Here is a 27,155-nt window from a genome sequence, read left to right on the forward strand (position 1 = left end):
AAGGGCTGCAGAAGAAGGCTTGTGTTTTTTCCCCTGAAATTGGCATCAACAAAGTGTTTGGAGTGCTAAAATCACCAGCTTCCCAGCTTTCAGGAACAGGCAGACTTGAATCGGAAAACCCAACTTTTCGGACACCATTTTGGCATTTTATTGGGACATACCCCATTTTTACGATTTTTTGTGCTTTCAGCCTCCTTCCAGTCAGTAACAGAAATGGGTGTGAAATCAATGCTGGATCCCAAAACCTAAACATTTCTGGAACATAGACAAAATTCTGAATTCAGCAATGGGTAATTTGTGTAGATCCTACAAGGGTTTCCTACAGAAAATAACAACTGAAATAAAAAACTTTTTTAAATTGAGGTGAAATAAAAAACGGCCATTTTTCTCTACGTTTTACTCTAACTTTTTCCAGGCAAAGTCAGCTTTTTGAAAGCAATATACAGTTACGTCTGCTGAACTCTTCTGGTTGCGGGGATGTATAGGGCTTGTAGGTTCATCAAGAACCCTAGGTACCCAGAGCAAATAAATGAGCTGCACCTTGCAGTGGGTTTTCATTCTTTACCGGGTATACAGCAATTCATTTGCTGAAATATAGAGAGTCAAAATTAGGTATCAAGAAAACCTTTGTATTTCCAAAATGGGCACAAGATAAGGTGTTGAGGAGCAGTGGTTATTTGCACATCTTTGAATTCTGGGGTGCCCATACTAGCATGTGAATTACAGGGCATTACTCAAATAGACGTCTTTTTTTACACACTGTCTTATATTTGGAAGGAAAAAATGTAGAGAAAGACAACGGGCAGCAACACTTGTTTTGCTGTTCTATGTTCCCCCTAGCCTTCCGATAAAAATGGTACCTCACTTGTGTGGGTAGGCCTAACGCCCGCAACAGGAAATGCCCCAAAACACAACGTGGACACATCAAATTTTCCAAAAGAAAACAGAGGTGTTTTTTGCAAAGTGCCTACCTGTAGATTTTGGCCTCTAGCTCAGCCGGCACCTATGGAAACCTACCAAACCTGTGCATTATTTAAAACTAGAGTCCTAGGGGAATCCAAGACGAGGTGACTTGTGGGGCTCTGACCAGGTTCTGTTACCCAGAATCCTTTGCAAACCTCAAAATATGGCTAAATAAACACTTTTTCCTCACATTTCAGTGACAGAAAGTTCTGGAATCTGAGAGGAGCCACAAATGTCCTTCCACCCAGTGTTCCGCCAAGTCTCCCAATAAAAAAGGTACCTCACTTGTGTGGGTAAGCCTTCTGCTCTCAACAGGAAATGCCCCAAAACACTATCTGGACACAGCAAAATGATCAAATAGAAAACTACCTGTTTTTGCGGGGGTGGGGGCTCCTGCGTTTTTGGTCCTAAAAATTAGTAGGCCCCCTAGGGAGCGACCCTTGCCCAAGGGGCCTCTCCCCTCATGTAAAGTTCAACAAATACAAAAATCCCTGGTGTCTAGTGGGAAAATGACCTAAAAATGATTTGGCCCCCTAGGGAGCGACCCTTGCCCAAGGGGCCGCTCCCCTCATGTAAATTTGAAAAAAAAACGAAATTCCCTGGTGTCTAGTGGGCATTTCTGCTGCCCGATCGCATCGGAAGCCTTTCCTCTCATACGATGTCTCTCCCGCCCCCCTCCTCCCGAGCGAAAGAGAAATGCCAAGCATCAGATGTCACTGGGAGGGATCGAGGGGGGGGGGGAGGTTGAAAGGGGAAGCGATTCCCCTTTCATCCCTGACGGTGGGTGTGGGTTGGAGGCCCACAGGGGGAGCGCTAGCGCTTTCCATGTGGGCCCGGTGCAGGATGAGGTGGTCTCGTCCCAGGCACACGGGAACCGTGTGCTGGGACAAGACCACCTCGTCCAAGGCACTGAGGGGGATAATGCGGCATAGGTAGATAATAGAGAAACAAGATTCTGTAGTTAGAAGTAGACATTTTATTTGAGGTCAATAGGAAATCAATGTTTTTTTTTTTTTTTTTTTACAAGATTTTTTTTCTCAGTTTTGATTCTGTAGTGCAAGTCAGTTATATCATTGTTTGCATTTTACACTTTTCTTTGGTGCACATTAATGGGGAGTTTTTCGTTTTTTTTGTAGCCAGTGGAAAAAATATTTTATGTTTATAAAACACAGCTTGTGTTATTTCTTATAGTGATTGGCCACTTTTAGTACAACAGACTATTGTCTTCATCGTTGTTAAAATGTTACTCTCAGTACAGTTTGTTAAATGGTACCTGGTCCAAGTATACCCTACACCTCCTGTTTCAATATTCTTAGTTTGACCTTCAGTGTGCAATTATATAATTTCCCTGACACCTACCTTTTGAATATTGAAACCTCGTGAGTTAGGCATCCGTATTTCAGTATTAGTTGATTTGTTCCTGTAAATTATGTCTAGGTTTGTTATACCAGTGCTGTAGCTAGAGGTGTGCAGTTATTTTTTCCCTTTTCCCCTCGTTTTTTGCTGATCGAGTTTTGGAAAGTTCACTATGTGGGTCCCATGCTTCTGTGCCACGGAACTCAAGCTGTGCCTCTGTAGGGTGAAACCAGGCTGCTGTTTCTTGTGTTCCTGTCTGGAAGTGGGCGTGGTCTGGCAGTTCAGTCTGGCCTGTTCAATTTGGACCAAGACCAGGGCTGATGTCCTTATGGCTAATCTGTCTAGAATTCAAAGCTGATTAAAAACAATGGACTGAAATGCAGTCCAAGCAATTGTTAGTAGCTGTGATTAAGTCAAGCGTTCCTTCTATTGTTTTTTTGTTTCAAAAGGCTTAACCTGTACATGTCGTCAGCTGCTCAGCCAGTCCTGATGCATTTTTAGTGTGCCTTCTTGAAACGATCAGAAGATGGGGCTGCACAGTCCTTACCACTCTGTGACACCTCAGGCAATCTGTTGGGTCCTCGCGGCGAGCCACTACTGGCTGATCAAATCCATCTATATGCAGAAATATGACATCACAAATATCTTGGTGATGCCTGTACAGGATCTTAAGCTCAACAAGACTCTGCTGCAGTTTGAAGGTATGCACAATCAAGTGGGACAGCAATGTCTGAAAAAAATCATGGCTGTCAGCCTGCAAATAAAGTTTTCAGGTGGGATTTATTGAATCATAAGGCTATTGATTTAAAGAAAGAAAAAAAGTTTGCTAGGATCACATAATAGACAGAGTAAGTTTGGAAGTGGATGACTTAGTGAGCCCTTATGTATAATATTTTGTAGTGTCAAATTCATGAGAACAATTCATTATAAGGATTTAAATGTATTATCTAAATTAGATAAAATATTATGGAAAATGTCCATTACCTTGATAAATTTAGCTAAGTTAACTTATTGGTATCGCTTATGTGGTCTTGTATCAGTAGAATATTTGTTTCTCTTAATATATTGATGGCTGAATGCATTCTTTCCCTATTTTATCAATTTTTACAGCAATTAGTTTTGTCTATACAAATAAATCAGCAAAGACTAATTGTGAAATAGCAAATGAGAAAGAAGATAGGATTTTAATGCCTTCCTCTACTGACTTCTCAATTACATACCTGCAAAAAAGCTCAAAATTAACCACAGTTGACATTGCTGACAAAGGAAATAATGGAAAGGCTGTAGAAGTCTATTGGTTTGCTTCGCTCCTAGAAGAGAAAATAAAGTTTAATGACAGTGCATGCGCTGTCTGTTGCAATACATAATTACAGCCAAATTTACCGTATCTTTTGATTGGTTGGCTTCTGTGCTTTCACTGCTTTCTTTTGTAGCACTGTTTTTTCTTTTGAGTTACTAACTCCTTGGGTGCATGTATTTTCCAGCTGTTTCCCTCATGAAACTCACTCCCCATTGACTCAGCTATTGTGTTTTGCACTTATGTTTCTCCCTGCCCCCTCCATGTTGCTCTTGCATTCATGAACTTCCTCCTTTGCTTTCTCGCCCATTGCTTTTTCCCCCACCTGCCTTCTTTATAGTGTTGTTTCCATCCCTCCCCCAAGCCCTCTGTGTTCTTCCCCACCTTGTGCTTCAATAAAATAAAAAATGCTTTTGCTCTACCTTCTTTATTTTATTTTTGTAATTACCGTATCAGTATTCCGAATCGGTTGATAAAGAATTGCATCATTATGTAGGCATGCTTTCTGCTTGTGTCTACAAAATGATGATTGCTGTGTCAAAGTGTTTTTTTTTTTTTTTAAACATCGACAAAGCAGTCTCAAAGGTGAAACCTATTGGCTTTGGCTTATCCAGTGCTTGTTAGATTGAGCGCGCCAGCAATTTGACCTTTTGTAAGTATTGTGGGGCCTATAACCATGCCCACCTCACGCCCATCACTTTCACTCGTTCGTGGGCTTGCCGTTCAAAAAGTACTTGATGTCATTGGAAATTGCTTTGCGTTTGTCCTGCCTCAAGACTGTTTTTGTCACGCCTTGCAGACTGCTTCTGTTACATGAATTATTGCCGATATACTTCAGCATGGGCGAACTATATATATTTTTTTGTCTCTCCCTTTCGTGCTGCATTGCGGCCATGGCGCTCACAGTACGAAAAGGCACAACAGCGTGAACTCGATTAGCGGAATTGAATCGCTGGTCATATTGTTCACAGTTAGCTAATCAGAATCATTTTTTGTGGGTCTCCCCTTAAAACACTTGAAATTGGTAAATGCTTTACATAAAACAGAAATCCTCAAAGCAAAAGTGACTCTCCCGACACAGCGGGAGAGCCAATACTACAATATTCACGGCACTCTGGGAAACTCAACCCTTAATGCCTTGCAAGCATTCTTTTTCACAACAGTTTTGCCCATAACTCAGCCTGTGGTGGTCCTAGGTGTGTTGGGACCAACACGTTAAACATGACACACTCTGTGTAGGTCATCACACACTAGGTTAGTGGGGGCCCCAAAATAATAATTCCTCCCACCATTCAGTATCTTTTGAAGCATTCTCATGGTTAGAATGTTTGTTTTTCTGCTGGGAATAGGTAGTGTTTTAAGGGCCTTGTTTGAAACATCATTGCTATAGGCCTGCTATCCCCAAAAATATGAAATGCACTGTGTCCTCTAGGGGCTACATAAATGGTTATCCTGCATTATTTATTGCAATTTTTTCTACAAATATTGCAGTTTTCTATTTGTGTGGTTATGCCCTGTTGGGGCTAACTATAGTTACATGACCAGGTTTCGTAGAAATGCTATTTTCATCGTGGTGTCCTCTAGGGGCTATTTTAAGCATTACAGTCTTATCAACATATTAAAATATTCGTGGCCTGGAAACTTGCCCTATAAACGGAATTATCTTTACAAAACATTTTTGCTCATAACTCAGCCAGTGGTGGGCCTAGGACAACGGGACCGCCTTTAAAACATGAACCACAAAATGCTCTTTCTGTCTTCATCATCTCTGGGTCCCCACACTGTTTGTGGGGACTCCAAAATAATAACCCCTCCCACCATTCAATCACATTTAAGCTTTCTCATGGCTAAAACTTTTGTTTTATAGGTAGAAGTTGTGTTTTAATGGCCTAGTTTGTAATAACATTGCAGTAGGTCTGCTAGCTCTAAAAATGCCCTGTAGGGGCTAAGTATATGGTTACAGTGCAATACTTTCTCCTGTTTTTTTCATGGGGTTATGCCCTCTAGAGGCTTACAATAGGGCAACATGTTTCTTTCAAATTATTTTTTTGTTAGGTGCCCTCTAGGAGCTGTTATGAGCTCTACAGTCAAATGCCAAAAGTTTGTTTATGATAAAGGCTTAAATTATAATTGTATTTATTTTAATAATCTCCCCTTAAAACAATTATGACCATAATTCAGACCAATTTAACATCCTTATTAGACTATGACTGTTTGAACACTCTTGATATGGTTGGGTGACCCTTCTAGTTTATTTCTCCTCTGTGCCGGCCTTGTCTTTTTTTGGTGAATTGTGTTAGCCAGCCAGCAACTCTGATGGTGAGGTGATGAAAGTGGTATTCTATTGGAATTAGCATGGCAGATTTAAATTAAGATGCTAAATGGCAACATTTTAATTTTTGTTGCAGATAGAGGAAGGAGGTAAATGGAAGTGCTTTAGTTATATGTAACACTACTGGAACTATATGGCAGGAAAAGACAATTACGGGGCAGGGTTGGCCAATTTGTGGCAAGAAAAGTCCAGTTATGAACTTACAATTCCAATAGCTCTAACTCAAGCAAATGCGAGACCTATTGCATTGCAAATGCTTGTTTTTCTCAGGGGTCAAAATTTGTACACCCAAATGTTGTGTACTACCCGTGTCTCTACCTTTGTTTCAATGTCTACCTAAAGCTTTTAGATTTACAGTGAGACGTTTGGCCTTCTTTTTTTTTCTCCCACTGTTCCCTGAAGTAATAACTTTGGAGTAATTCTGGGTCCTGCCTTTCACTGGTTGAAACAATTAAGAACTATTACCTACAATTTTTTTTGTCCGACTGCAGCCTTTGCTCGAAGGCAGTGAGAGAACATCAGTTACTGTGGCCTATATCGTTTTGGGATTCCTCTGGTACAATAGGCTTTGGAAAGAAAGTCACGCACAGATTTTACACAATACAGAACGTTGCAGCGAGAATTATGATTAAGCTGTCTAAAAGAAGTCTTAATGTTCAAGAGTTGGATGGTTCCGTTGACCACTCTTTATCAAGTGCATTTTTTGAAACCTGAACTGCAGTGCATTTGTTGTTGCATCTTTTCATGAAAACGTGTTAATCTGGGCAAAGCCGCCATGGGATCATCATATGGAGACAGTTATGATCCTGTAATTCCTAAAAGCGTTGTTAGAGAGCAAACTCTAGCCATCCTAGGTGCAAAATTGTGTAATCGACATCCAGTGAATTCAAGAATAGATCATAAGCTGCTACACTTATGCAAAGAACAGTTGTGTGTGACTTTGCTGTGAAACAGTTTAGCACTGCTAAGTCTTTTATGCTATAGAAATGTAATGATCAGTTTGCAGAACCTGATCGTCCTCATTGTCAGACTACAGAACATTTAGGGTATAGAAGCTGTAAAGGAGAGATGCATACAGTATAGAATAAACATGCTTTTGTGACTCCAAGTAAAAAGCATCCCTTCTCACTGAAAAGATATTTAAGTGCTGATCAAGGCAAAAACAACCTCCCCCCCCAAAAAAAAATGACCAGCCCTCGTGTGATGTACACAGTGCTCATGATTCACCACACATTCTTTTGCTTTAAATTTACTGTTCTATGATGATGGATGTCCATCTTGCAGCAGTAACTTTAAAAAAAGCATTATTAAGAAAGGAACATCAGATTGCATCTTGCAGTCCCTCTAAACAATATAGAAATAAGAAAATAAGAAAAACATGAACGTTGAGGGACTTGGAAGCACTGGACGAGCAGGCGGTTGGGAAGCAAATTAACACCATCAAGTGGCATGAAGCAACAGTGAGCAAGGAGGGCCAGGAGAGAATGGAGGAGTCAAATGGGGAAAGAAACACAGCTCACCGAAGGGACGGGGTGGGAGGGTTCAGCTCATGGAGAGAGAGCAGGAAAACACATGCACTTACACGTGGTGCCAGAAGCAGGAGAAACCAGTAGTTTCTGGATTGTATGTATTGGAAGGATACAAGTCATCCAGTTGAAAGCATGGAAATAAGTTCTGCTTTAGGGAAGAGTCAAACGGAAGGGAAACCTTTAATAAAAAGAAAGCAAATACAATTAACAAGAAAGCCAGCCAATGATCAGCCATATGCTCACACATAGACCATTGTAAGTATTAGTATTGTAAATAATAGGCCATGTTACAACAGATAGCTAAAGCTGTGTCTTTAGGTATGGGCTGAAACAGAAGGGAGACTGCATAACTGCTGGATCACATCTTATGGAGGTGGGATAACGTAGATCATCAGAAGAATGTCAGCTGATTGAATGAAAGTTGTGCCAATCGGACTAGAGTGCTTTAAGGTGATAGTTGATCCATGGATTGGTTGTGTTATTGTTAAGAAAATGCCAAATGTTTGAAATATCATAGAATGTAACTGTCCTATCTAATAGTATTGCTAGTGGTGACGTGGATCTACAAAGTTGCAGCTGTTAAAGCAAAAAAGCTATAACTCGTTAAAGCATATATTATAGTCTCTATGAGGTTAGTTCCAGAGCTACTTCTTGAGTATAAAGGGCATTTTAGTGGCATGCATCTTTTTGTTACTTGTTTGTAATTTTTAGTTTGTGTTTTGCTGTACCCTTGCCAACTATTTGTTGTCTCTTGAAACAGGATAATTTGAGGAAGCAAGTGTTCTTTATATATAAATAAATAGACTTTATTCCTCTTTAAAAGGTAAACGCATTCTCGAACATTGTGTCCTGTTGCAGTTGCTTCCGTGTTGCAATAATGTTTCATGGTAATAGAAATCTGAGTCCTTAACTAACAAGCATTTGCAATGCAATAGGTCTCGCGTTTGCTCGACTTAAAGCTATTAGCGTTGTAAATTTCTAACTGGAACTTTCTTGCCACACAAACTGAAAATAAAAAGCAAAACAGTTGGCATAAGCGAGCCGATTCTAAGCCCTGCCGTTATCATGAAGAATAGAGACAAAAGGAAAAAAGTTCGCTCGCAGTCACAGTTATCTGCAATAGTGCAATTATTTATGTAACAGGGTTTATAGCCAAAGCGGTAACAAAACCGCCCTAAGGCGGGACAAACGTAAAGCAGTTACCAACAAAAGCAAAGGTTTTTTGAAAGGCAAGCCCAAGAATTAGTGATAGTGGTGGGCGTAGTTAAAAGCCCAGATATATACCAACACGTCGGAAAAACAGTGCTTGCGCGCTGCTGTGCTCAACCTAACAATACCTGGTGAGGTTGTATTAAGGCTACATATTAACTGTTAAGTATTTTTTCTTTGGCTCATCCTTGTTTAAACAAACTAGTGTAGTGATGTATTTGTCAATAAAAAACATTTTCAACATAAAGTAATTACTTTTTTTTAATTTTTTTTTTAACTATTTCTGTTTCTTATTTTATCTTCTGGAACAAATTAGTTCACAGAAGATACTTACTGCACAATTTTTTCATCACAGCTTTCTGCTATTGCTCATTGTCAATTGTATGTTTAATCATGCACAGTCTTCCATAGATGTGTTGCCTTGAGTGTACAGAATTACTTGCACCTCCATGAATATATGAGACCAAATAGTGGGAACGTTTAGAAGCTCAAACTGGTAGTTTTACTGTATGACTAAAGAGACTCTCTACTTAGATTAATCTTTTCCCCCAAGTAAAAGCTTAAACAATAATTAAACTTCAGCCAATTTAATAACGAGTGAGAGATGCCTAGTATAAAAGTAAAGTCTACGTCCCACTAAATGCATTCTTTTGTATGATCTCATAACACATTTATTTTTACCTAGGTTATCAAAAAGATGCTCTCCAACTATGAAAGATGTTTTGAATAAGTAGGAAACGCCAAGTGATCTTTTATATGTGTGAAATGAGTTTTAATGTATTCTACATTATATTGTAAATTAGATTTTTTTTTTGTTTATTTTTTGCAGTGCTGTGCGCAAAGAACCTGGTGAAAAAGGATTTCTTCCGTAAGTATTCTCTATTTACATGCATGATGTTTTATTATCAGTTTAGAGCATACATAATTTATTCAAGTCACAGTAGCACCTTAGATTTATTTTTTCATTCCCTACCGTTTAAAGCTTGAAATGCAAAGATGCCATAACTGAAGGCTTCCCTAAAATTACTGATGGCGAAATCTGACTGATAGCTTCTTGTTTTGATTCCTTTCCCCTAGAGATCTTAGATTCCTGTTTAAACAAATGTTGAGTTTTATGTGTGACATTTCATTTTAATTTCTTGACTCTGAGATATTTCGTTGTCGGTTAAACTGCGTAGTTTTGAGGAGTTGTTTTTCAAGTATGTTATTATTGACTTTCTGTTTACATTATAAAACGTTAAAACAAAATTCAGAAAGTGAAAGGCATCTAGTTGGGATGAGAACAAGAGCCTTTTATATGCTGTAGCTGTTATGTAATTATGAAAGCTCTGTGCTACTCTGGTAGCTGAGCTTTGTTTTTAAAAAGTCCTTATTGGTGTGCGTCTGAGGTTTTCATGGTCATTTGGTTGTATTCCATCCAGTTTGTTGGGTATATGCCACTGAATGCACATTTTGAAAGATGCTGTTATAACCTACTCTGTTAGTCAGTGGGATTTAGAATTTTTACATGATGTCATTCTAACCAGTGATTGAATAATTTCCGTGCAAAGTGCAGATGGGCAGCTTTTATGCCTGGTTTTGTTAATGTGTTTTCCGTGTTTTCATTTTTTGTTAAAAATTGTGTCAAGTAATGTATATGTATCATAATGACTTAGGCATCATCCACTTATTATTTTTTGACATTTTAATATGATGAAAAGACGAGCTTTAAGGAATTGAATGTACTTTATTCTGGTGAAATACCGCTAATTATGATTTATGGTTCAGAATTTCTAACCCAAAGCACAACGAGTTCCCGTTGCTTTGGCCCCAAAACATTCTCTTCTACGCCCTTCCCACACCTTACTGCGCCTGGGGCTCTAAATAGATCGTGCAGCTGCCACGCTTGTGGCGCTATGCTGTAATGAATTGTACTCCTCCCACATGTAGATCTCGTGCCTCGCTGCCACTGAAACTATAACTTCTTAAGTGCTAACTAGATTAGCAGCTCTCTGCTTCTTCCACTCAACAGTTAATGGTACCTAGAGCAAACTCAGTACTGTCCGGCAGTAAAGGTACAGGAGAAATCCACTTTAACCTAGCATAGTCATTCGCATGAAACCGGAGGTGTCAGCCTTCTATTTTAGACAGTTTCTTAGACTACTGTTATACCGCAGATTGAGGGAGGATTTTTGTGCTGAAGCTAACATTCTGATTAGCGATAGCGATATAAGGCTATCCCAAGCGCCTTTTAAAGGGGTGCATGCCAAGGAGCTGGGTTTTTTTCTAGATGAAAAGTCAGAAGATGTAGAGGGATTGATCTTGTTTTGACAAAATTAAATCAAACCATCAATGCTCTAAAGAAAATCATTCACTAAAATTGGAGCATATTTACATCCCTTGATACTTACCTGAAACCCTCCTTGTTGGCCTTCAAATGGGAAAGGAATGTCAGGCACCATGTTGTGATACGACAGTCTAAATCATTATCTTCCAAAAGTCATCCATCTCAAATGGATTTACCACCTATTATTGATGTTAATATGTGAGTGTGTGGTTTGGTATTGTGTGTGAATCTGAAAAATGTGCCCCAAGCTGGGACATTTAGCAACATCTTAAATGTGGAGTTGCATATAATAGTTTTGCACAAAAATGTTTTTGGCAAATTGGCATGGCGAGAAGCAGGTGAGGTGTGCATCTGAGTATCTGATTTTGGTTCTGAAAATCTGAGGCCATTTTGGATTGGGTTCCCCTTTTGTTTCAATTGTAAGAAGATAATTCCTGACCATTGTATCATCAGGTGTTTTTGATGCTAAGGAATTAGAAAAAAGTTATTTTTATGATCGGTAACCATTGCAGTGCTGTGAGTGCCAGGGTATTGTGGTCCTGTTTGCTCAGGTTTATGACTTGTCTGGACGTTTTGTTCTGCTTTCGTTGTGGGTTGCCTTATTGATTGTGTAAGAAGTCCAAACGAGAGTTGATTTGCATAACCAACACATAAGGACACTTGGGCTATCTGGATCTGACTCCTGTGTGCCAGGTCTCAGTATGGGACGATAGACCAATGCATTTTCATCATATACAAACTATCTCTGGTTACATTATTAATTTGCGTTTGAAGAAAGAGACTTTGATTATACTTTTTCCGTGTTCCAAATGTGAGTATTTTCTTTTTGAACGAGTTGAGCATAAGATGGTTCATAATTCAAGTGAGCTGTTGGCAGCAGGCATTCATCCATATTGAAGCAACTAATGTCTAGAATTTTGCAAATTTTTACAATGATCGGAGTCTCTTCAGCATTTCTGTAGCAAGTAAGCTTGAAGGTACGGACCTGGTCAGGAAGTGGGGCAGGTGTGCATTTATGCAAAGAGGAGCAGTTATTGACTATTCGGCAACACCTAACTGAAAGGTCAATAGTGACAAGCAGAAGACAATTTGCACTGTAAGTAAGGTATGATTTTTATCCAGTTAAACACTGTGTTGGTTGCTAGATTGTGGTCCGCAGTGGCAAGTGTGAATGGTGAGGAGAATCCTTTAGGATTTCTCGTGTCCCAAGGTCATCCAGATGGAGAATACTGTTGATGTGATACTCCTTCATGGACTGAATCCTGTCTGGCTGTCAGAAAGCAGACTTACCATTTGTAGGAAATCTGCCTTTTCTGCATGGTCACTCCAGATTTTTCGTCTTTTGCTGGACTCTATATATCTGCAGGCTTTAGAACTCTGCACTTTACCCACTGCTAACCAGGAGTAAAGTACCTACGCTCCTGATCATGTGACCGGTAATCCTCAAAATCTAGGTCATTGGGTAATTCAAAAAAGAGAAGAAAAAAAAACCACATAAGTCGAAACTCTGCTTTTCCTTGTCCTGCCGCTCCCATTATTCAGAAGAGCACAGCTCTCTGGGTCCTGCCAAGCCTGCAAAATTAATCTCTGACCCCAGCACAAATTCTGACCCTCATGCCTTGCCATCTTGACTTTCCAGGCCTTGCAACAACACTGCAACAGCTTCAAAAGTTTAGAGAGGCTATGGACCAAATTTTGGGTACAAAGTAGGACCGCTCTGGGGTGCTTTGGGCTCCAAGGATTTAAGCTGGCATTTAGTTAGATCACCACCGGCAGGTCCTCCCAAATGCTGTTTGTGCCACTTGTCCCGAAATCACCATAGGCTTCCAGATTGATGGGGAGACTTCATACAGCACTACAACCCCGAAAATTCAAGCTGGCACCAAAGCAGCCGATGCAAGAAGGAAGATCCTTTTGTACTTTTGGACTCCCATGGTGAATCCGGAGCCACCTCTAGCAGTATCACACGTCTTTCCTCTCTACCCTCATTCTGACCCCAAATCATTACCTCAGTGCCAAAGTGAATTTGGATAAGACTATGATTCCAGTTGTGTTTATGATGACTAGTACCTATTTGTGGACTTGCAGGACGGCCGTTACCTGGATACCTCTCCTGACACTGGCCTCCACTCCCAGATGTAGCTACTGAAGAGTCTGTCTCTTTTGCCACAGAGATTAGGAGAGCAGCAGAAGTGTTAGATCTCACAATATTCTCACTGAGGTAAAGACTTGTGTCAATAGAAGTGATTCATTCTGAATAACTAACCACGAGCCTCTATTTCTATTCAGTGAGGCCCTTACGTACAATCTGTGGCCATCTGAGCAAAACAAAGATCTTGCCCACCAGTCAACAGGCAGATTGCAAACTGGCACAGGCCTGCTCACTGGACCCTGCGTTCCTCCTCCAACATCCTTCGCAAAAGAGCCTGGTGGTACAATCCTTTCCTTGCTATCTAATACCCAATACGCTTCTAACAGCCCTGCCAGACTGAGTTGAAACACATGCATGCATTCGTCAAACGGATGTTCTTGGCCAGCCTTGCCCTCAGATCTGTAAACTACCGACTGCTATGTGAGGAGATAATCAAGCGTTTTGGAACTTGGTGGTAGATATCTTTGCACACAGTCCTGGATGATGTGAGGCCAAACCCGCCACCTCTTTATTTAAGGTGTGCAAGACACGGAGAGCTAGTGCTTTGACACAACTGACTGCCTGGGTAGAGCAGTCGGCACCAGTGTGGCGCTTAAGCGGCTACTCTTGGATCTGCTCCCATGGATTCTCAAGTGGCGTCCAGCAGACATTGATGCATATGCTCTTTGACAGCACTGTCTCTTTGGAGAAAAGTTGCATTTTGCCCTACAGCTTTTGTAGGACAGGCCAGCAACAGCATGCTCTTTTGTGCTCACTCTGCCAGCACACTTACTGCCCCAATAGGTTTGCCACTTTTGAGGCATTGAGAAAGGACCCCAGCAGAGGTAGCGCCAGAATGTGTCTCAACCACAGCAGGTTGTTCAGTCCTTTCGAGACAGAGGCAGTGGTTCAGGCTACTAGCATCCAGTCCCTCAAGGCCAATGACCTACGTAAACCCCAGCCCTTCCTTCGTCAGTTGCTGCATATGTGCTTTAATTCACCCACAGCACATGATTGCCGGTGGGAGGTTGCATCACCTTTCACCTTTCCTGAGTGGAAGAGCCTCATATCCGATCAATAGGTGGGCCAGAATGTGCAACATGGGTATTCCCTACCCTTTCTGTCACATCTATCAGGTTTTTCACCCACACCACAACAGTTTCCTGATCACTGCTCGCTTTCTGAGCCTCGCTCAGCCAGTTTGGCAGTTCACCAAACATTGCCCATTCCAGGCTTGGGCATGGGATATCTGCAGACATCCCAGCAGTATGGGTCTCAAGAGCAGCAGGCCTTTCAGGGCGAGATCAGGGAGCCAGCTGACAACATTCCGATGAACAGGGGCAATGTTCTTCCAAGACCACCACCCCTTTTCCTGCACTGCAAAACTGCTTTCATTTGTCCTTGGCCGCACACACTTGCCGGTAGGAGATCAGGTCACCTTTCACCTCCCTGCATGGCCAAGTTTCACATCAGACCTATGGGTGCTCCAGATTGTAGATTATGGGTACTCCCTACCCTTTCTGTCGTATCCTTTGGTCATGTCACCCGCTACACAACGGCTCCCTGAGGACTGTTTGCGCATATTCCGAGTGGGAGTTCAGACTTTCTTGGCTAAGGGAGTCATAGAGTGTGTGCTGGCATCCGAGATGGACTAGCTGTTATTCCACTTACTTCCTGCTGGCGAAAAAGGACAGAGGCTTTCGCCAAATTCTCAGTCTTTGCTTTCTGAACATTTCCCTTCCGAATTACAAATTTAAATCTTCACATTGGCCCAAGTTCTGTCTGCACTGGATCTAGGGGACAGGATGGTGACGATTTGTAGGACGCCTATGTCCACATTCCTGTCCTGAAGTCCCACAGGTTTTATCTGTGTTTTCAGGTAGGCCAAGAGGACTTTCTTTTCTCAGTGGTCCCCTTTCGCCATAACAGTGGTCCTTGTGTATTTACAAAGATGATGGTGGTGGTTGCGTCTCCTCTGCGGAGCTTGTTAATACCAGTCTTTCCATACCTAGACTTCTAGTTGCTGAAAGTGGCAATCAACTCAAACAGATGTAAACCACTTCTAGAAAATGGCGGACACTGTTGGGCTTGTCTATCTATGTTCTGAAGTCACACCTGACTCCTTCACAATGGCTCTCCGTCATTGCGTCCATCCTTGATACAGTGCTTTTCCCAGCGTTCCCTCTGCCTCAGTGAGTCCCAAACATTCGGGCTATGATCCCAATGTCTGGACCTTTGACCTGGGTCTATGTGAGAGCGGATTTGAGGCTTCTTGGCCTTTTGCATCCTGCTTGTGGCTTACAGCAGGTGGCACATCAGGGTTCCACAGTGGGATCTAAAGTTTCAATGGGTTTGAGACATTGCACCAAGAGAGTCTTTCAAATTCCATCTTGGTGTCGGAGGAGATTGCGAAAGAACTGCAGTGGTGGCTCCTTTGCTGCAATTGAACCGGCTACAGATCCTGCTCCCTACTCCACCCAGAATAATTATTGCTTCTCTCTGACAAAATGACTGAATGTAGTACTGCAACAAAAAGGGCAATTTAGGGTTGGGGGTGCTGTGCAAGGAAGCTTTACATTTATGGAAGTGGCTGAAATGCTCAGGTTATTTCCATAAGTGCCCACAGTGACAGGATCTTTAAATGCCAGGCCAGATAAGCTCAGCCGATATTGTCAAGTGGATCATGAATGGGTGGCACAGACTGTTTTCCAACAATGGGGAGAAACCTGGGTTGATCTATTTGCTAATGCATTAAACACAGTGTCCAAGCTTTTGTGTTTTGTAGTTCCTAAGGCGTTCTTCCTCAGAGAAGCCCTCTGCCTGGACTGGGGCACAGGACTCCTGAGCGTCTTTCCGTCTCTACCTCTGCTGCCCAGAGTATTGAAAAAAAGAATCTGCACAACCTACACTTCCATGCATGGAGATGGAATTGCGACAGTTGATGGCTTTCCATCTCTAGCCCAGCAAGGCCTTGCAGTGGCAACTGTTAAGGGTTACCTTTCAGCCTTGCAACAGTTGCTCAATCAGCTGTCCCTTTTTAAATCACAGTTGTGATGTGTTTTTGAAGGGACTAATCCACATGTTCGTTTTGTAATGCTTCAGTGGCACCTCCATTTGGTTCTTACCCACTTGATGTGTTCTCCTTTTGAGCTAATGCACAATTGTCTTATGTTATTTGACTGCAAAGAATGGGCTCTTCATTGCTATCACCTCTGCTCAAAAAGTGGGTGAACTTAAGGCCCTGTCTGTCCAGCAACCTTATAAATCTTTATTTCCAGACAAACTGGTCCTCTGGACAAAAGCAGCTTTCTTTTCAAAGGTAGTCACGCCCGTCCACATAGGGCAGTCCATTATTTCTATGTTTCTATACCCGGCCTTGCCCGTCAAGGAAAGAGCAGCAGCTCCACTGCTTAAATCCTAAGAGGGCCCTCGGTTTTTACATTGATCAGACCAGAAACCATTGATTAAAGCAATAAACTTTTTTGTGGGCTTCTCTGTATCCAAAAGAGGGAAAGCAGTACAAAAGAGAACCATATTCTGTTTGATTGTTATTATGCATAAATATCTGCTATGGGCTAGCCAAGAAGGAGCCCCCAGAAGGGTAGCATGCTCATTCCACAGTCTGCCAGTCTTGAACATCTGCCAGGCCACTATGAGGGTGTCCCTCCACATGTTCATGAAGAACTATTCCCTGAAAAGCCAGGTCCGACTCAATGGACACTTCACCCAATCTGTCTTGCAGGATTTCCTTGTCTGTGTCATTCCAGAGACCCCCCCACCCAGGGAAGTACTACTTTGGTATATTTTCACAGGGTGAGGAATTTGTGGTCATAAGCCCTTATCTGAAGAATAAGTTTCTTACCTTTTAGCAATGTCTTTTCTGGTACAGATTCTAGCTAATTGCTGATTTGTCACCAACCTGCCCTTTTCACCGATCTGTGGAATTGATTAATACAGCCCATTAATAAGATCCCCAAATTAGAGATATGCTCACTGGCTTATTCTGACTTCTATGTGTTCTCACATCCAGTGCAGACAAATATTCGAAAGAAATGGACATCAGCGCATGGAGGTGGCACAGATATAGTGGACCCAACATCCCATCCAGGTCAGACCGGACTCTATGTGGAATCAAACGGCTCCAGCCACCGGCGCATGAGGAAATTGTTATGAAAAACTTCTGTATCCAAGGTGGTTCCTAGGGAAATTCAGAAGATGAGGAACTTGCTGTTAGAAGGAAACTAACAGAATCGGTATTATCATAGATAAGTATATTGTTAAAATCTCCACAGAGATTTTAGGCCAACACATTGACCAACACAATGCCCTACCTGATCACTCAAATAAGATGGAATTCATCAGAGAAAGAAAGTGCACCAATAATCAGAATGTTTTGTTTACTTATTGGTAGGAGTTGTTTTTACAGTTTGAAGAATTTTCTGGATTCACTTGCTTTTAAAATTTTCAGTGCCAACCAAAGTACAGAAAACTAATCTCTGGTATATTCTTGGTTCTCTTGGAAGTTGTATAGGTAATACACTATCTGGATGTAGAATGAAGTGACTAGATGTCAGTTGTGAAGGATGATAAATGATAACCTCAGTGTTCTAAGCGTAAATGTATGTGATTTAATAGTGGTGGATTGACTCTAGCATCGGAGCGCTGAACATTGTTTTCAGTTTTTTTTTCTTTGTTTCACAAATAGTGAATTAATAGTTCATTATTTACTATTGGTATAGTAAAAATAAATACCGACCTTCGCAGTAAGCGTGCATGGAGCAGTTTTGAGATGCCTGTTGCCTGCCATCATAAATTGTCCTGGGCTGGCAAAGTCCCAGCTTGGCTTCAGTACCACCTCATTGGAGACTCACTACAGCATCACCCATATAGTTCCCGCTGCACGATTTAGGTTTAAACCCTGCAGTTCCCAGGGCTATCAGTCAATCATTCTGTCATCTCACACACTCATCTATAGACAGTGTGGGTGGGATCAGGGGTCTTCCTGACTGCACAACACCCTGGTACACAAAGCAAGAGAGCGGATGAAGTAGCAGGAGGCTGAAAGCTAAAGCGTACCCAGTGAATAGTGAATTTACTGCACAGGCGTCAGCTTTGTTCCCTCGTTCAGTGCCCGAGGCAGCTGTGTGCCTGCCTGGGAGTCAGTGCGCCAGCAGGCCAGGAGTTGAAGTGTCCGCCCAACTTGGGCAGCTTTAGGTAGGCAAAGACATTTAAAAAATTGGAAGTCTGTGTGAGCGTAGGCCTAAAAGTGTTTGTGTCCGAGTGTGTGAAAGTGAATAATTGAGAGCAAGTGTAACTGTGTTAGAGTTGTACTTGGAGTAAGAATGCGTGGGAGTGAGAAACAGTGTTGAAGAGAATGAGTAATTGAGCTTGAATGAGTGAGCGTTTGGTTGTGTTCTGCTTACTAGTCGGCAGCTGGCCTGGGCATATTGAAGGTAAATTTGGGCACAAGAGGCACCCGTGGCTAATTGCTGGCATTGGCACACTAGAGGTAATTATTGGCATAAGAAGCACCCGTGGCAAAAGGCTGATGCTGGTGCACAAGAGCTGACCCTGGCATACTGGACATCATTCTCTTCACAAAAGGCTTTGTTGGCAATATGATGGTTCTGGTATTTAGGAAGTAGTTCTCCGTATATGACACACACATGGCAAAATATTGGCGTTCAGTGTACATGCAAATGAATAAATTAATCTGAATTCTAGAACATGTTTTCGCACAGGCTAAGTTGGACATTTTTCTTGCTTCCCTTGATTGCAGGGCTTCCAGACCCATTTGCAAAAGTGGTAGTTGATGGATCTGGGCAGTGTCATTCTACAGATACCGTGAAGAATACCCTCGACCCAAAGTGGAACCAGCATTACGACCTGTAAGTTTAAACTATCGTCATCACCCTGGTGCGACGTATTTATTCATGTGTGTATTTTGTTATGTTCGGGCCTGTGAAACAGTACTGGAAAACAGCGAATATCATCACGCCATGAAAACTAAGCCACACCCAAGAAATATTTTACATGCGAATCCAGCAAAAGCGAGCTACTTCAGTTCCCAAAGTGTGTGCTGCCATAGGCTCTGTTTCTCAGAAAGATTGATTCCTGAAGTTCATTCACTCTCTCCCTGATATGCCACAGGTCTATTGCGCGACTTTTTTTTTACCTTGTTAGAACATGAACTATATCATTTAACTCGAACCCGTTTAAGACCAAAAAACCTGATGGCTACTGCAGTCCAGTTATTCACCTCCTTCTTAATTCCTCAGCACATCACAAGCAATAAGGGCTGCACAGTATTCTGTATGGATTCTTGCAATAAACACGTTCTTTGGTGTGCAGTAATGTTTGTTAAACATATCCACTTGAAAAGAACAATTGAAATGAAATTCCTTAGCTGGAATTTATTTGAAGTTATCTTCATTAACTAGGAATTTATTAGACTGAGTCGTCTGGCGTTTCCATGGGCTAATATATCAATAAACCATTTTGTATGATACATTTCTATTGTTGATATAACTTATAAAATAAACAAGTGAATAAATTACAGCTCATAAAGCCACACAAACGCATCCAGACCTTTATTACGCGTGGTCGGTCCCTACCAAATTAAAAAAATAGCCAAAGGGACTAGCTTGATTTCAGATTGTTTATATCAGCCACTTTTGCTACGTGTTTTTTCATCCAAAACTACATATATGGGGACACTAGTGCACTCAACCTCCAAACTGTGGCATATGAACGCAAAGAATTGAGGTAGTAATCATGAATGATAGTCCAAGAAAGCTGAAAAAGTAATCTCCCACTACTCAAAACTTTTGGATTTTCTAAAATATTAACTAGCCTTGACACTACTGTCCTTCAGCAGCAATCAGTCACTGGGCAAGGTACAGTTATGTGAACCCCAGAGCATACCACTTCACAAAGGAAGCAAAGAGTAGATATCTCGGTATAAGAAAAGACTGAATATCATGTAGTATTATTCATGAAGGTACTTGCGTTTCACAACACATTTATCAGACCAGCTCTGCAGTTAGACTATAGGAGATGTGAATTGCAAAGCCTTGTCCAAAAGTCAAAATTTAATTTTTATAGCTGTGTGGACTTGAGACTCTTTGCAAAATTATTGCAAACTATAAAACAATGATATATATGTTTTGGTTTTCTTATTGCACAAAATGCACTGATATAATAAAAACCTGCATTTCACAGGGAACCACTTGAGACATACTGAGGTTATGCGGTATGGTGGACAAAATTATGCAACAGTTATCTGTTATAGTGCAAAAATATTCTATAGGTATTATTTTCTTCCCATTTGAGATAGAAGCCATTATGGTGCAACATGCTAATGTTGGTAATAATTTTGTATGTAATATGGAAAACACTGTAAATCCATAAATATGTGGTAAATTCTTTATCCATATAATTGCCTAAATCCACTGGCCCTCACCATTGCCCATTGTTTTGTTCGCCATTTATTCAAGAAAGATCGGAAAGCTTATATATTCTAGTTGTAATTAGTGCCTATTGTTAGCTGCACTGAGAAGAAAACAAATATTTTAGAAATCTGATTGGCCAACTACTGCCAGCACTCCAGGTGAGTGGCCCTTCATCGTGGGGACCACTGCATGCCAAAATGTCTTGTTGGTGTTAACCGGATCATGCGGTGCGGGACCTGTGGGGCCTGCTATTGTAGAGTGTGTCATATTGTGAGCCTCAGCTGCATGCCCATTGTGTGCTGTGCCCTGTTCATTGATTGCAACCCTCAGAGGTGGTGGTGCAACCTGAGTTGTGCTGTATTTGGTTTCGTATGGCACGACTGAACTTGTTTGAAAGTGTGTGACCGGGGAGTCTGGTGCGACTATAAGTCATTGTGTATTAGGCAGTTTGCCTTATTTCAGAAATGTATGGAAACCAAATTCCAAGTGTAGCCGGATGTTCTAGTGCGACTCAAGTCATCAGGTGTGTGGTGAGGGGTTAGCTGCCTGTGGGGGATTGGGCTGAAGGCAGTGCGCAGGTTAGAGTTCGTCACCCACAGGGGTTTGGGCGCAGACCCAGTGGCCAAAGGCCATGAGAGATGGCGGTGGCTGCCTTTGGGGGTTTGGCCACCTGGCCCGGCTGCAGGCTGGTCCCTGTGGTTTATCCCAAGCTGCGCATGTTGGCCTAGCCTATGGCCAACCCCTTGCTGTGCACAGCCAGAGGCTCTTGCCCTCACATGTTAATTCACTCATGACATATTCTGTCACATTATTGATAATATCAATGCAACATGTGAAATGACGTAATTGATGACAACTGTGCACAGCAAGAACGGGAGTTATAGCTTCATGAAATAACTATAACAGTGCATTTCAGCGTTTTATTTAGTTTGAAATGTTATGTTTAAACTGACATTTTTACCTAAGTACAACATTGATTTAAACTGTTTTCAGTTGTGTGTGCGTGTGTTCGTGTATTTTGCTCCATCTGCATCAGACTAGGGCCCAAGAATAGACTGGGAGGGTACCTACATTGTAATATCTTTTTAACACCCACTTTATTCTTTGCTCCTCAGTATAGAAAAGGCTGAACAAAACTATACCAAATTTGGCTTTTTGCCTCACAGCTCCAGTTCTTATGGTTTTCTAGCTAATTCTCAAGGATATCAGAACACAATGGGGCTAGTAACCTAGTTTGTTCCTCAAAGTTTTACTTAAACATTGCATTTTTTATCTTCATTCAAAATCTTCAAGTTCCAGCTGCCTCTTTTTCAATTTTATTTTTTACATGGAAAGGAATTTTTCACAAAACATTCCCTTGATTTTGAAGCAGAAGGCTGCATCAGACCTTCATGCAGTCTGTGTTGTATCTACCACCTACACATTCAGTTAAAAACTGCAAGTTGTGTCAGAAATTGGTGTCCTCAAAGACAGACAGGAAGACTGTGAGGGAAATTAGAAGATCTTGGAGCAGAAAAATTGAGGAAAAACAAAAAAGACAAAAGAGTGGGGCCTCCCCCCGCTGAAATGATTTCCTCTCAGCAAAAGTCTCCCACAGTAGGGGGATCTAAAGAGATTGGCACGTCATTCTAAGCACTCTTACCTCGCCCAAGGGCACCAGTCAGCTTTGAGATCATCAGCACCAATATGCTCGCTGTCAAGGAGTCCAGCAGCGTCCACACCTGCACCAAAGTCTTAACCTATGATGCCCGTCTTTTTGATGCCACGACACTCGATGTAAAGATATCGTTATAGACAAAATCCAGGTCTGTGATACCATAGAGGAGATCAATGCCAGAAATATCTATGTCCAGGGTCTCTTCTGCATCAATGTTCTGCATTTCCTCATGTCTGCTATCCTGTGGAGCAAACTGACCTTTTTGAAACCCCAGGGATCATAATTCCAGCTGAAGATCCAGTTCAAGAGCAGTTTGAGCCAATGTACCTCCTTTCATGTAGAAAAGACAACTTTCTCCATCTTTATCGCCCACAACCTCATGGTCTCATTCCACAGACTTTGACTTCTTATACACCTACATCTCCATCTGCATTATCAGTTAGAACATCACCAGTCAATAAAGTACTAACCTTTCAGCATGTCCTGATAGGAGGATCCACAAAACTAATCATCCAAATGAAAGTGCTGCAAGCAGCCGTCTCCACCATCATGGAGACTCTGCAACTCAGAGCCTCTCCAAGAACTACCCTACCATTATTCTCGGGTCTTGGTGAAGTGGCTGATGAAAATATCTTAACACCAGCAATGGTAAAGGCAGCAACACTTACTCTCCAAAACAGGAAGATCAAGATTCCATCTATTTCAGATAAAAATCCAAACCTTATTCAGTTATAGTGTCTGCAAAAAGGCGTGCTTTTGCTCATGAAATGTTGGTCCCTCCAAAGGAGAGCAAAAGGCTAGACGAAGTGGGCAGAAAGATATGTGGCAGTTGTGACTTCTAAAGCTTCAAGTGCCTTAGAGCTTCCAGGCAGATATGACAGAGCGTTATGGGTGTCTCTTCTTGCATTTGCAAATAATCTCTATAATGAAAGGAAACAAGACTTCTTTGAGATCATCTTAGAGGGACAGACAGTCCCCAGACCGTTCATTAGGGATGCAGTAGACTCGGTAGGCGTATCAGTGACTTCATACTTCCACGGATATCAAGCCTCTTGGCTCAGGCTAACAACTTTGAAACCAGGGGCATAGTTAAAGATAATGAATTTACTGTTCACTAGAGTAGTTCTATTTAGTCCTAATGGAGATGAGGAAATGGAATGCATGTAACAAGAATCAGAAACTTTAAAAAGTTTGTTTGCAAGAAACGAAAATAAAATACGGATCTGAATATAAAAAGAGGGATTCCAAACACCAACCTAGATAGATGGTTCCACTCCCTCAGTGTTGTTTTTACTCTTAACCTTAAGGCCAACAACATCAACAATAATCTCAACACTGTCTTGAGAAATGGTAGATGAAGAGGCTAAAAGTATCAACAACAGCTAATATCGTATTGGTAAACAGTAAAAACAGTGAGCTATTCACTCTGTTTCTGATCCACTCCATTTGGAAGGGGGTGTTGGAAACCATTTGACGGAGCGAAAAACAATAACTGAAGATATATGGGTACTACAGATCATCCAGTCCAGCTATGCACTTCAGTTCAAAGCTCCACCTACATCAATCCCACCTAAACAAGAATTCAGATCTATTCTGGATCAAACAAGCAAATGGATAAAGAAATGAGAGATTCAGTATGCTGACCTTGAACCAAAGTTATCCGCAGCGCATGAAAGGAAACTGGACATATTCTGTGGGTTTCAAAATTCAAGATGCAGATTTCCATTCCTGAAGCAGTGAAGCACAAAACGTTTCCCCGGTTCATAGTAGGCAAGACCCATTTTGAATACAAGATCCTACCGTTTGAACTGAAATCAGCTGCAAGGATTTTCTCCAAGTGCACAGCAGTTATGGCTACCCATCTCCAAAAGAAAACATTTCACATTAATCCTTACCTGGATGACTGGTTGATCAAAGCGCAGTCTGCACATCAGACACACATGGACAAAAACACAACAACCAAACTGTTACATTGCCTGGGGCTGAATATCAACTTTGAAAAATCAATGGTGACTCCAGTACAAATCCTCAGTTACTTAAGAGACGCCCTAAACACTCAAAAGGGAAAAGTGTCCCCTTTGGAGGAGTATCTACCATTTTGCAAAAATGTTACCAGTAACTACTCAATCTTTCCTGCAGTTCGTCAGATCTCATCCCTCCTTGGGTTCATGGCATCTTTCATTTGCCCGATCCCCAGTGCACATCTCCACATGTATCCATTTTAACAATGCCTAGAGGATCAATAGCCTAATTGGAATGTCGACTGGGAGGGCAAACTAGGGCTTTCTGTACAAGCAAGAGAATCACTAATAGTGTGGCGTTACAAACAGTCTATCCTAAAATGAAATCCTTTACATCAGGACTAACTAAATGATTGTCACAGATGTCTGCCTCACAGGCTTGAGAGCTCATTTTTGAGATCTGACCATTCAAGGGCTGTAGTCCAAGGAACGTCTCTACCACATAAATGTACTAGAAATGAAAACAATCCATCTAGCCCTCAGTGCCTTCTTACCGTCATTGAAAACAAACAGATTTTTTGTCTGGAAAGATAAAACCACAACAACGCATTACCTCAACAAACAAAGTGGCACCAGGTCCAGAATTCTGTCACTTGAATCCAATCAATTTGGCATTGCTTACTTGCAAACTAGTTCCCCTACCAGGATTGTCAAATCGTCAGGCTGATCTTCTAAGCAGGTGTTGTTAAGAATATCACAAATGGGAATTACAAAATGCCTTCTTATCAGATATGTTCCAAAAATGTGGCTTCCCAGATATAGACCTCTTTGCAGCAGAAACAAGCACAAAATGCCCCAGTTGCACCTCAGGGGCATAGAAACCAAAATCTCTAGACAATGCCCTTTTGATCTGTTGGTCAGGAACATTTAGGCTTTTCCTCCGATTCTACTAATACCAGCAGTGTTAATCAAACTAGACACTCCAGTGCGACAATGATCTTGGAAAAGATTTGTTCTATCGTGCTTAAGCAATGGCCATGATCCCATTATTTGCCAAGTAGACATTATACCTTTTTTCCTTCCTCCGGCCAAGCCTAATTTGTAGCATTCTTCAATTAAAGTTCATCTCCCTGCCATTGCAGGTTATAGAAAGGCACCTACCCGAATATCATCTTTACCATTCCATTAATTAACCTTTTATGAAAGGTACCGAAAGGTGGCCTAATGTTTAGGCTTAAGAGGTGGAGGCATTACCACCTCAAAATTTGTCTTAAAAATACATTTTCCTCAAATTTCGGTGATGGAAAGTTCTGGAATCTAAGGTGAGCCACAAACGTCCTTCCACCCAGCATTCCCTCAAGTCTCCTGATAAAAATGGTACCTCACTTATGTGTATAGGCCTATGGCCTACAACAGGAAACAACCCAAAACATGTTGTGGGGACATCAAAACTATCTATCACAAAACAACATGGTTTTGCAAGGGGGTAACCTGCGTTTTTGGTCTTGGGCTTGGCAGCCATCTAAGGAAAACTACGAAACCCATACATTTCTGAAAACTAGTCCAGGAAGGTGTGGCTTGCATAGATCCCATCGCAGTTTTCTTCCCCATATTCCCTTGCAAAACCTCAAATGTAGGTTAAAAAAATAAAAAATACACCTTTCTGTGTGAGATCACTGCACCCGCACAGAATTCCTACCACCCAGCATTCCCCTCAACCTCCCGATAAAAATGATACCTCGCTTGTGTGGGTGCCGGAAGTAGAGTCGGCCTCATAAAGTATATCTATGGTTTCCAAATCCCGACATTTCTGAAAAATAGACACCTGGGGGATTCCAGGGAGATGTGGTTTGCTATGGACCCCCAATGTTTTCTTACCCAGAATCCCATTCAGCCCTCAAATGTAGCTAAAAAGTCACACTTTCCTCACACTTCCATGCAAAACAGTTGCAGGATCCCTGCGCTGGCACAAATTTCCTACCACCCATCGTTCCTCCTCGGTCTCCGGATAAAAATGATACCTCTCTTGTGTGGGTGCCCAAAGCAGAGTCAGCCTAAAAATGTATAAAATAAAAAACTGATTGGCATCCAAAGTGAGTCCAAAAGGGCAGTGTACACATTTTTGGCCCATCCCTGTCACAGGAGCTTGGACCACCAACTTTAGGCCCACCCACTTGGGTCAAGCGCAGGAAGCTTGCACTTAGCCTGTTGCGGAACCGAAGTGTGAAGAGATATGGCCATTCAAGAAAGTTTAACAACTTAATGGTGTTGAGTAGGATCACGGCAGCGCTGTGTTGGGGGTCAGCTGAATGAAAAAGTGCAAATAGAGTATGTAAATATGTGCTGTCGAGCTGAGAGGCACGAAGCCAGACTGATCGGGCGGACAATAGTCAGTAGCAAGGGGAGAAGGCGGGAGGCAATTAACTTGGCCCGAATTTTGTTATCTGAATTAATCATGGACATTGATCTATAAGAGTCGCAGAATACTTCGGGACTTATCAGGTTTCAGTATATTGACAACTAATGTGTCTCAAATGGAGGGTGGCAGTATACTGCACATCAGGGACTCTTCATAAATTGCCAGGAGGTGGGGGGTGAGAATTTGAACCTAATGTTTTGGGATATAATTGTTATCGGCATAAAAGTATACATCACAGATTAAAACATACAAACCGTTACATATTCATAATATCCCAGATCTCAGTGCCCCTTGCTCTACAAATGAGTATGAACATCCATGGGGGAGAAACTGTGTGAAAGCAGGCGAAGCAGTGTGAGACAGTCCACCCGGGTCCCCGACACATCTCTGACATCACAATCACACCACCACCACTACCCACCACTCACCACCCAGACAGAGACCCTTGTTTCTGCTACCCTGTAATAAAACAATCATTCCATCTACCAACGCAGTCAATGTGCCTAGGGTGGCCTAGTGTCAGG

The 27,155-nt window shown here is 41.7% G+C and overlaps 1 protein-coding gene across 1 annotated transcript in view; it reads left to right on the forward strand.

Moving 5' to 3' along the window:
• The window catches only part of SMURF2 (SMAD specific E3 ubiquitin protein ligase 2), a 708,378-nt gene that overhangs the window by 138,367 nt on the left and 542,856 nt on the right, over positions 1 to 27,155 (forward strand). Inside the window, exons 2-3 of the mRNA XM_069199920.1 lie at positions 9,516 to 9,554; positions 18,923 to 19,031. Coding sequence (XP_069056021.1) covers positions 9,516 to 9,554; positions 18,923 to 19,031 — 148 coding nt within the window. The remainder of the gene's footprint in view (positions 1 to 9,515; positions 9,555 to 18,922; positions 19,032 to 27,155) is intronic.

This window comes from Pleurodeles waltl, chromosome 7 (genome assembly GCF_031143425.1).
Source record: "Pleurodeles waltl isolate 20211129_DDA chromosome 7, aPleWal1.hap1.20221129, whole genome shotgun sequence".
Lineage (NCBI taxonomy): Eukaryota > Metazoa > Chordata > Amphibia > Caudata > Salamandridae > Pleurodeles > Pleurodeles waltl.